This window comes from Phyllobates terribilis, unplaced genomic scaffold (assembly GCF_046119375.1).
Source record: "Phyllobates terribilis strain yellow unplaced genomic scaffold, ASM4611937v1 Scaffold_7__3_contigs__length_470593459, whole genome shotgun sequence".
Lineage (NCBI taxonomy): Eukaryota > Metazoa > Chordata > Amphibia > Anura > Dendrobatidae > Phyllobates > Phyllobates terribilis.
This window is the reverse complement of record NW_027362767.1, coordinates 424,777,324-424,788,132: the sequence shown is the minus strand read 5'-3', so window position 1 is coordinate 424,788,132 and position 10,809 is coordinate 424,777,324. Positions and strand designations below refer to the sequence as shown.

At 42.0% G+C, this 10,809-nt stretch overlaps 1 protein-coding gene across 1 annotated transcript; it reads right to left on the bottom strand.

Annotated features, from left to right (window-relative positions):
- Positions 1-1,451: 1,451 nt before the first annotated feature.
- On the bottom strand, positions 1,452-8,856 carry PRRT1 (proline rich transmembrane protein 1). The gene is made up of 4 exons (XM_073641854.1): positions 8,625-8,856; positions 7,316-7,635; positions 6,824-7,000; positions 1,452-4,097 (listed from the first exon to the last, which is right to left on the bottom strand). The coding sequence occupies exons 1-4, from the start codon at positions 8,641-8,643 to the stop codon at positions 3,921-3,923; spliced, it is 693 nt and encodes a 230-aa protein (XP_073497955.1). The 5' UTR covers positions 8,644-8,856; the 3' UTR covers positions 1,452-3,920.
- Positions 8,857-10,809: the final 1,953 nt, after the last annotated feature.

Below are 10,809 nucleotides of genomic sequence, written 5' to 3'. Positions count from 1 at the left end.
ATTAAAAATATCATTCCTGTTGTCTTTGGGGTTAATAAATAATGTACTTGATGACAAAAGTGTTCACATTTGAATCCCTGGTGCCTAGTGGGTTAGTAGTAATGTCTATGTTGTCTAGGGGATTAACATTTAAACTGCTAGTGTCTACGGGGTTAATAAATAATATGCCTATCTAGGAGATTAACATTTAAACCCCTGGTGTCTAATGGGTTAGTAGATTGAACAATCCTGGTGTCTAGTGGGTTAAGAAGTAATATCTATGATGTCTAGGGGATTAACATTTAAACGCCTGGTGTATAGTGGGTTAGTAAATAATGTCCACATCTACTGGATTAACATTTAAACCCCTGGTACCTAGTGGTTTAATAAATAATATCCATATCTAGGAGATTAGCGTTTTAACCCCTGGTGCCTAGTGGGATAATAAAAAGAAGAATCTTGTTGTCTAGTGGGTTAGTAGAAAACGTCTATGATGTCTAGGTGAATGCCATTTAAACCCCTGGTGTCTAGTGGGTTAGTAGAAAGAACAATCCTGGTGTCTAGTGGGATAATAAGTAATAGCTATGATGTCTAAGTGATCACTATTTAAACCCCTGGTTCCTAGTGGGTTAATAGAAAGCAACATTGCTTGTGTCTAGTGGGTTATAAACAATGACCATGAAGGTTAGGGTGGTTACCATCTAAAACCCCTGGTGTGTAGTGGGTTAGTAAATAATGCCTATGGTGTTTAGGGGGTTAACTTTTAATATGTAATGCATTAATAAACAACGATTTTGTTCTTTTTCAGTGGAATACTACTTAAACCATTGGTCTCCACTTAGTTAATTAGAGTCCTGGTGTCTAGTGGGTATGATGTGTAATATATAAAACATTCCTTGATTCCTAGAAAGTTAATATTTATAACCCTGGTGTACAATGGGTTAATAATAATAGAAATTTTCTGGCTTCATTGGTTAATAGTATCCCTGGTGGTCCAGTGGTCACGTACCTGCCCTTTTTTTCAGGTACAATCACAGTAGCTTTGTGCCTTTGGCGACTGATTTCTACATTTGACTATTGCCATCATTGTCCTTGTGATATTTAGAACGTGAAGTCAAACATTTTATTGTTTGATCTTGACTCCCAGCTCGTCTTATACTCCAGAGCTGCATTCAAAATTCTGCCGATCTCCAGTCATTTTGGCAGGTCTTTAGTTGTCCTCTCTTGTGCATGCTCTATCTGGAGAATTGTGGGAAATGTAGTTTGATGCTATATTTTCCCCAGTAGAATATAATGGTTGTAATTTCTTGTATCACAAACCATCAGTAAAGTCACCAAGTGACAAACATGGTAAATCAGTGTGTGGAAGGTCCTGGGAGGGCAGTAGTGAAGCTACAATATCTGCCTGTGCTGGTTTTTAAGAAACAAAGTAATTTTAATTTTTTTTCTCCGACGAATGTGACAGAAGCAGATGAAATACATTTTGGTTTTATTATAGATAATGCAGCTAATTAATCATTCCAAATGCTAATGAATAAATACCCACAATGCATCCCTCCGACCAAGAAATAAATAAGAATATTTAATCAGAACCATAAATATCTTTTTTTTCTCTCCCAAAATCACAGAAATAAACCGTTCCCTCCCTATAACACTGTCCTGAAATATAGCAGCTGTCTCTTTATTACACACTCAGGCCGCCACATTCTCGCTGTCACACTCACTGATCCACTAGTGGGCCCCTGACCCCCCGGGGCTCGGCCGGCTACCATGAGTCGTAGCTAAGCTTTCCTGCACCCGAAGACATCGGTTCACTGCTCCAGCCCTGTATCTAAATACCCTAGGGCTTAGACCAAGTGTTTTTTTGGTGCCCCCCGCAACCGGGACACATGCCCTATAAGCCCCCTCTGCAAACTATGCCCCTAAGGTGACACTCAGCTGCAGGGCACTATGGGTATTTACTGTTAAAAATGAGCTGTGCAATCAACGTTACCCAATATTTTTGTTCAGGCTCTGTTCACATTGGCGTTATACTCCGTTCTATTGGGGTATCGGTAGTTTTGAAGTCAATTATAAGTCAATGGGATCAATTAAAAAAATGGGCTCGTTCTGTCGGTCATGGCTCCTTTAAGAACAGAAGCCAAGTCTTAAATATCATATTTTAGGTTTATGTATTTATTTATCTTTACTTAATTTATTTTCTTTTTTTTTCCATTTATTTACTCATTTATTTTATTTTATTTATTTTTTCATTTATTTATTTTTACTTTAGTTAAATTATTTTTTTCATTTATTTATTTTTAATTTTTTTTTCTTTTTCTTTCATTTATTTTTATTTTATTTTAAACTTTATTTTCTTTTTTTATTATTTTTTTTTTCAGCACCACTAAAAAAATGTAATCATTACACTTCTATTGGCTGTAAATGGTTCTATATAAATCCATTACGCAGCCATTGATGGTGCCCGTTTCTTACCCGCACCACCAATCACAAGAACTTTTTCCTGTGACCTAAATGTTCCAAGTTCCGATGATAAAGATTCCAAAAATATCTCCATATTAGGGTTAGTGCACAAAAACCAATTAATCAGATTGTCGAGGTAACATTTCCCCAGGGCAAAGAATAAAGACTAGCTCGAAATGCAGCAAATAAAATCTGCGATACAGTAAAAGTCCTCTTAGAAAAAAAAATTACCACCAATTCAGCAGTGGGCAAAAATAATCCCAATTGCAGCGTAGCTAGGACAGTTATTTAGGCCCCTAGTATAGTTTGGGGGGGCAGTATTTTTTTTGGGGGGGTCAGTGTTGGGGAGTGTTGATGACTCCAAATCGTGGCCAAAACGTTAATAATTTGGCACCTCAGAGACCAAAGCCATTTGCTATATCCGGCTCCAGATTTAAAAAATTTTGATTATTTGTTGTTTTTTTCTATAGGCACAGAACCCCAAAACCCATAAAAAACGGGCAATGGGAGCATAAAAATAGTTCGGAAATTGGAGGTTAAGGGGCACGATTTAATTAAACGTCATTGTGTTTCTATTGCCTCGTTGGCACCTGCACTTGAGTGTCATCTTGTATAAACCCTTTCTTCCATATGGCTTATCATATCTTCTGCTGGTTTAGGTTGACCATAGACACTAGGTTCTGGTTGACAGACCATGGACAATCCATCAACCTTCTGATGTCTGCAAGGCTCTGAGATACCCTCAGATATTTGGGCAGTTTGGTCCATTTTTACTTATTCGAACTACGGCCCACAATGACCAAGTCTAAGGCCAACTTGTCCCTAGGTCTCCTCTCGCACATTCATTTCTAAAAATCTTCACTCACTCCTCGTAAAGTTCTCATGGCTGTCTCTCTCTGAAGGGCTACCTCCCATGTGACAGTCCACTTTTTATTTTTATTTTTTTTCCTGTATCCATTATGTCTCTCGTGCTATCTCCTGGAGTCTTTACTTCTCTGCCCCATTGTTCTTCTGCACCCTTAACACATAGCTGAAAAATACCCCCATGAAACTCCTATTTTACCCCATAACACCCCAAGATGGCACCTGTATTATTTGAAACGAGGGAGGGGGATAGGACAGGAGCAGACAGAGAAGAAGGTGAGAGACAAGAGAGCACTGGGGTAGATGGGAAACACAGGAGAAGAGAGAGACGATATGAAAAGATCAAACATGGTCAACCAAAGGGTGGATGGAAACCACAGAAAAATAAAATGTAAACGTGGGGAAATACATATAGGCAAAAAGGAGAAAGAAAGTAGGAAGGAAGAACACAAGAAGGAAAAAATGAAAGGAAGACATTAAAGAAGATGGAAAAAGTAATATAAAAAGTCTAGAAAAAAAAAGAGGTTTGGAGATAGACGAGTTAAGAAAGTGCTGGGTGAGATCTTGGTGGCTTGGCCTGTACATTAGATGCCCCCAAGTCCCAGAGGGATAATTCAGTTACCCCAGTCATTGTCATGGTGCTGAGCTGCGATGATGATAACCACTGTGAGGATGGTGCACAGAACCATAGCAGCAATCCCAACTGCAAGGCTAATGAAGGAGAAGTTTCGGGCCTCACGAGAAGCGATTTCTGCAGACATGATGTCTCCACGAGCCAAAGCTGTCCTCACCTGTTGAGACAGATGGAGATGAGATCAAATTATGGACCTACTACTCTACCATGGAAGAACAAACAGTTGTCATACATCTCTTAGCAAAAGAACAGGTAAGCCTCATGAATTCACCACCATAACTAAGAAGAAGGTCAAAGAAAGTCTAGGGCTTGACCCCATAGTAGGAAAGTGTGCTGGTTCATTCTACAGTATCTGCACTATCCTGGATCCTTTGTAGGAGAGGGAGGTGGTGTGACCTCCTTAGTATTGATAAACCATATTGTGACATCAGATAGGAGGAGCCCTGTCCAAAATGGGTCATTATTCTCAATTTGAACTGGGGCCCTCAAGAGTCTATATTGGATCTGGGGTTTCTCAATGCTAACAACCTTCTCAAGTCTCCCTTCTCCATGGTGAACTTTTTTTCAGGGTCAATCAGGAGGAGACCATCCTACCCATTACCCTCATCCCTTCCCCTGCTTTCCCAGTGAGTATTCACCCTCCCTTTCGTGTATTCACTTTCCATTTTCATACAGTTTCTTCTCCGCTCCATTATACTATTTTTTGTCGACAAAAATACTGACACCCTCAGGGCTCCTGGTCTTTTCTGTATTACCTAATGTGCCATTATCTAATGGACCACACTCGAGTCGAGTGATATAATATTAGCTCACATCTGTAATTCTCAGTTGTACGTAAACATTTTTAAATTTACAAAAAAATACTGAAGCAATAAACCAACAACCAATACGGAATTGTAGAGAGGAAACAGTCTGTTCTGCTACGATCTGATATTCCACCCACACACAGACACCAAGAAGACTTAAGAAGCCCGCACAGAAATGACAAACCAACCACTGAGAAACTATTAGGAAGCCGAACCTCCACCTACAGAGACAAATGAACACAACATGCATGCTCGATAAAGTCTTTACCTCCGGAACATCAAAAACATCCCAATCTCCAGCCAAAACAGGACATGTTAGATTGCAAGATACAGACTGGCACCAAGCAAACTCAATATTTTTCATTAAAAACACCTTCATCTCCACCGACTGCTGAACTTGATATATATATGGTATGAAGATCAGACACAAATGAAGGGAATCATTTTTTTTTATGTTTTCGGAAGACATCCCAGTTTCTTTTGCAAATCGCTATCACATTTTAGAAAAATGGAGGTCATTCAGGAGGAACTAGATGGGTCTGACCATAAACACCAAATCACCTCATAATACCCCCTCCACCAATATTATAAGAAGCAGTAGGTGGTCTAGCTCAAGCATCATGACAAAGCCAGTGGTCAATTTCGCTGGGAAAAGATTAGTTGGATTTCTCTACTGGTGACATCTAGTCAAGAAAGAGCAGCTGAACCGGAAATATTGGTATGGAGGAAAGTAATCTAGCACTTTAGGATTGTGGGTTTCAACTTCGTCCAGGACTTCTGACGCCGATTGTCCATCCATTCAGTTCACCACAAAAACTGGAACATTTTAAGAAACTTGGATGGACTTGACCAAGAACGCTTAGGCATAGATGTTCTTAGCGTTTTTCAAAAGTTGGCTGGTTATATTTCTTTAGTTATCAAATGAACCTCATAAACTTTAGGTCTGTGTGGGGTAGGACCATCCTACTGCACTCTGGCCTTCGACCACTGATTGCTCAACCACGCAGTGCACCAAAAAAATACTAGTAGATGGACAGTATTTGTGAGAGCTGCACCAATTCTGCCAAACAAACTCTTAGCTTTCTTCGAGATATGAATGATGGTATTCTGCTATTGGATAGTTAGGCATGGAATTTCAATGCATACTGTAAGGATGATGGGTTATGATTTACAACCCTTTACTCTTCTACTTCCTAGAGGTGTTCCTCAACCAAGCAGAAGAACATCACCGTGAATTTATGAAAAGTTGTTCCAAACCAGATAAAGCTTCATTGTAGAAAGTGTTTTTGGATCATACTACTCAAGTCATATATTGCAGGTTATTACTGCAAGGTTTAACCGACCGAGCAATGTACCCGAGGACCCTCCTGGGCTCTGATAAAATCATGGCTGAGGTCCAGCATTTCTATGCGACTTTGCAGCCAATCACTTGCCTCTAGCTTTTATTTTTATGGGTTGATACAACCAGGTGGACCCATTAGATATTACGTATGATATGCTTCGGGTCTGCCAAGTTTACAAGCCCATGTCTTGTAAGGATGGAGGGTGTATCATCAGAACTCATTTTCTGACAAGTCCAACAAACTTCTTAGATAGTGGTTGGCCAAATGTATGTTTGGCCAACTGCTTTGACTCCCGACTCCACAATATACATAAATGATTGGCTCAATCAAGACTCCAAGACGAGTAAATCACTGCTAGACGCCTCTGATGGTGGCTTATGCCCTGAGGAAACAAAAGGATTGGACATTGTACTTCAACCTGCCTGATCGTTCTCTCCTCCGACATTATCGGTCGGAGAGAGTCGATATTGCCAAGTCCAGACGACTTTCTCTAATGTCTAAAGGGGCCATTTAAGTACTAAGGATTTGGTTTATCAGAAATGATGACCCCAAAGAGCAACCAGAAGGCCTTCTGAGGAAGAAGTAGAAGATCTCTCAAAACATGTGCTACTGCTAATGCCTCATTCCTGTGTGGCTGATGAAAGAGTATTGGGCTATTCTTCTACATTTAATGGGATATAACGATGGGGACAGACAGAATTAGACCCTTTAACCTCCAACCGAGGACCGCTCACCTGAACAGCCTTTATGATGGCAATAACTCCAGTGGGCCAGAAGCAGCAGATTGTGGTGAGCACAGCGATCGGCATATAGTCATGAGGAGGACGTCGGGGCTCTAATAGGGCCAGTCCTGGTGGGATCTGAGGAGGTGGGATCCCAGGCTGGGGAGGGACAGTTCCAGCTGGGTATTGCTGTTGGTAACATAACAAAAAGTTAATAAAAGTAAAATCTTGGGTTCCGACGCAATAATGAAAGTTTAGGAAATGACATTAAAATGGCAATTACTACAATTTCCATAAGGCTGTAACCCAGGTCTCCAAGGGTCCTGAATGGTGAATTTAAGGAGGCTTGCCATGTAAGAGTTTGGGAAAGCTGAGCGACAATCCCTGTGCACACTGTACTGGCAGTCATATTGGTTGTCACACGGCTTTGTCAAAGACCTGGAACTGGGGACGTTTAATATGTTTTTTTACGCACATATAGATGCATGTGGGATCTGTACTTACCGTTCCCATAGGATACACTGGGACGTAGGCTGTGCAGGGCTGCAGGTGCATGGGATACCCTGCTGGTTGTTGCACGTACCCTCCAACTGGTAGGGTCCCCGTGGGCGTATGAGTCTGCACCACATATCCTTGGGGAGCTGGAGGTGGTCCAGTAAATGGGGTCTCCTGGAGGTAGCCTAGAGCGTCCTGACGCGTAAGGGTAGCAGTGGCCGGCTGGGGTGGGGGATCATTATAACCTGGAATTACTCCATTGCAGGGACCCTCCCCCACCGGTTGGTTATAGGGTGGGGGTGAACTGTGGGGTCCAGAGTCCGGAGGGCCTGAAGGGATTGAGGAAGTAGAGCAGGAGGAGGAGAGGGAAGGAGAGGAAACTGTCAGTCACATCACTGGAGATAACAACCCCCCTGGGGCAACAACAGGTCAGGACACACAAGAAGTGACAACCGTACAGATCCAAATATAGGACGCACGGTATACACAGCCGCTCCTGGGGGCCAGAGAGGCTCTGATGGATAAAAAGATGGAAACATAGATAGATAGTAGTTAGGAGGATAGATAGATGGATGGATAGACAGATGGATAGAAGGATACTGTATATGTAAGGATAGATGGATGGCTGGATGGATATATGGATAGACAGATGTATAGAAGGATAGATGGATAGATAATAGATAAAAGGATATATGTAAGGATAGATAGATATGGGATATATAGATAGATAGATAGATAATAGATAGAAGGATAGATAGAAGGATATATGTAAGGATAGATGGATGGATATATGGATAGATAGATAGATAGATAGATAGATAGATAGATAGATAATAGATAGAAGGATAGATAGAAGGATATATGTAAGGATAGATGGATGGATATATGGATAGATAGATAGATATAGATAGATAGATAGATAGATAGATAGATAGATAGATAGGACATATGTTAGGATAGATGAATGGATAGAATATACTATATCTTCCCACCTATTAGTATTTGCCGTACACCTACAGACAGGATGCATATATATTCGGGCTACTACCATGGCACCATGTAAATGGCCTAGCACACAGTGACCCCCATCCATTCCTTCACAGCCCGCCTTCCACTCCCCTCTGTGAGTCTCCTGCTGTGACCGGTGGTTATTTGGAGGGGATGATGAGGGTGATGAACATCAGACAGACATGAAGGCTTCAGACAGATGTCAGGTGCATGGAGCGTTCTCCATCATAAGAATTCTATCATTTACCCCCATAATAAAAACACCCCCTCCATTATTTCCAATCCATGATGTCATCTCTATCCCCCTTACCTGTTTTCTCGCTGGACATGTCTTCTGGGGGGAGGGAGCTGTGCTGATTTTTTTTAGGGGGGTCCTCGGATAGATGTGGCAGGATGGGGGGTCTCTCCTCGCCCCCGCTCACCGTCTCCCCCCCTCTCAGAGCTTCTCTTCTGATCCTGCACCAATTCTTTCTGCAGCAGCCTGTCTACCTCCCTCCCTCCGCTCTCCTCCTCCTCCTCTGATTCTCTCACCCCCTCTCCTTTCCTCCTGTGATTTCCCTCCTCTTCCCTGTAATTCTCTTTTTCTGTGTCCCCCCACTGTTCCTGTCTTCTCCTCCTCCCAATATTCTCCCTCTGCTTCCACTTCACTTTCCCCTCCTTCTGTTCCCTGGGTTCCTCTGTAGTTCTCTATCCTCTTTCTTCTTCTTCTCCTTCTAAAGGTCACATTCATTCATTCGTCACAGGGAACAATGGGTTAATCTCAAATATTGTGTCAACAATGGAAATGACGACCCCGTTCTCCTTCTCTGAGGGGTAGAGGGCGGTGGGGAGTCCAGATTTTGACCCTTAAGATCCTTGTCACATCATTACTCTCCAGGCGGTTACGTGTTGGATAGAGACTGTTACATTGGATCCTTCTAGATCCGACAGAACCTAAAGTCTCCATCTTGTGGAACAATTACATTTTAATTTGTTGTAGGGTTGAAACGACAGACTGTGACAACTGTAGATAAAACACAATATTTCCAGAAGACATCATCAGGACCCAAAGGGAACACACTGTAAATAGGTTCTGGTGTAGGACTAGGATCCAAACAGCTTCTGGCCTAGATGACCTCCTAGAACCATCACCAACTCCATTAATCCTAAGCAGGAGATGGAAAGTGACAACCAATTTTGGGCACAAGTATGGTTTGGCCCTCAGGCCATCATTTCTCTTGACGACCAGCCATTACCAATATCAACATCCTATGTTACCTTAGGACAGGGGTGGTCAACTACCATCGAAGGATTACTTTTTGGTCCACCACTTCTTAGCTAACCTCACCCCCAAATATAGCTCTTGTCTTAAGACAGTGGTGTGACAGCCCTTTATCGTTTCATACAGTGACTTGCGAAAGTATTCACCCCCTTTGGCTTTTTACCTATTTTGTTACAAAAATATTTTTAAACACAGGTTGTAATGTATTCCGATTTGTGTGTGATGCATCAGCACTAAATAATCTAAGATGGTGCAGTGAAGTGAGAAAAATATAGGCAAAAATGAAAGTTATGGGATCAAATAACTAAAAATTGGCAAGTGCATATGTATTCACCCTTTTTGCTATGAAGCCCCCAAAAATTTCTGGTGCAAGCAATTACCTTCATAACTCCCATGCTTAGTGACAGGACGTCCACCTGTGTGCAATCTAAGTGTCACATGTCTGTCAGTATATACACTTTACCTTTTCTGAAGGGGCACAGAGGCTGCAGCACCATTAACAAGAGGCACTACTAACCAAACACCATGAAGACCAAAGAGATCTCCAAACAGCACCATGAAGACCAAGGGGATCTCCAAACAGCACCATGAAGACCAGGGTGATCTCCAAACAGCACCAAGAAGACCAAGGAGATCTCCAAACAAGTCAGGGACAAAGTTGTTGAGAAGAACAAGTCAGGGTTGGGTTAAAAAAAATATCCCAATCTCTGATGATCCACCGGAGCACCATCAAATCCTTTATCATCAAATAGAAAGAACATTGTACCACAACTAACCTGCCAAGAGAGGGCGCCCACCAAAACTCTCAGCCCCAGCAAGGAGGGAATTAATCAGAGAGGCAGCACAGAGAACAAAGGTAACCCTGAAGGAGATGCAGAGTTCCCAAGCAGAGACTGGAGTATCTGTCCATACCACCACAATAAGCCGCACACTCCATAGAGGTGGCTTTTATGCCAAAAGACATATGGGAGACTCCCCAAATGAATGGAGGAAGGTGCTGTGGTCAGATCAGACCAAAACTGAATATTTTGGCCACTAAGGTAAACGCTATGTCTGATGCCAAACCAAAACACATCAACACCCCAAGAACACCATCCCCACAGTGAAACATGGTGGTGGCAGCATCATGCTGTGGGGATGTTTTTCGGCAGCAGGAACAGGAAAAATGGTCTGAGTCGAGGGCAAGATAGATGGTGAGAAATACAGGGATATTCTTGAGCAAAACTTGTTTCAG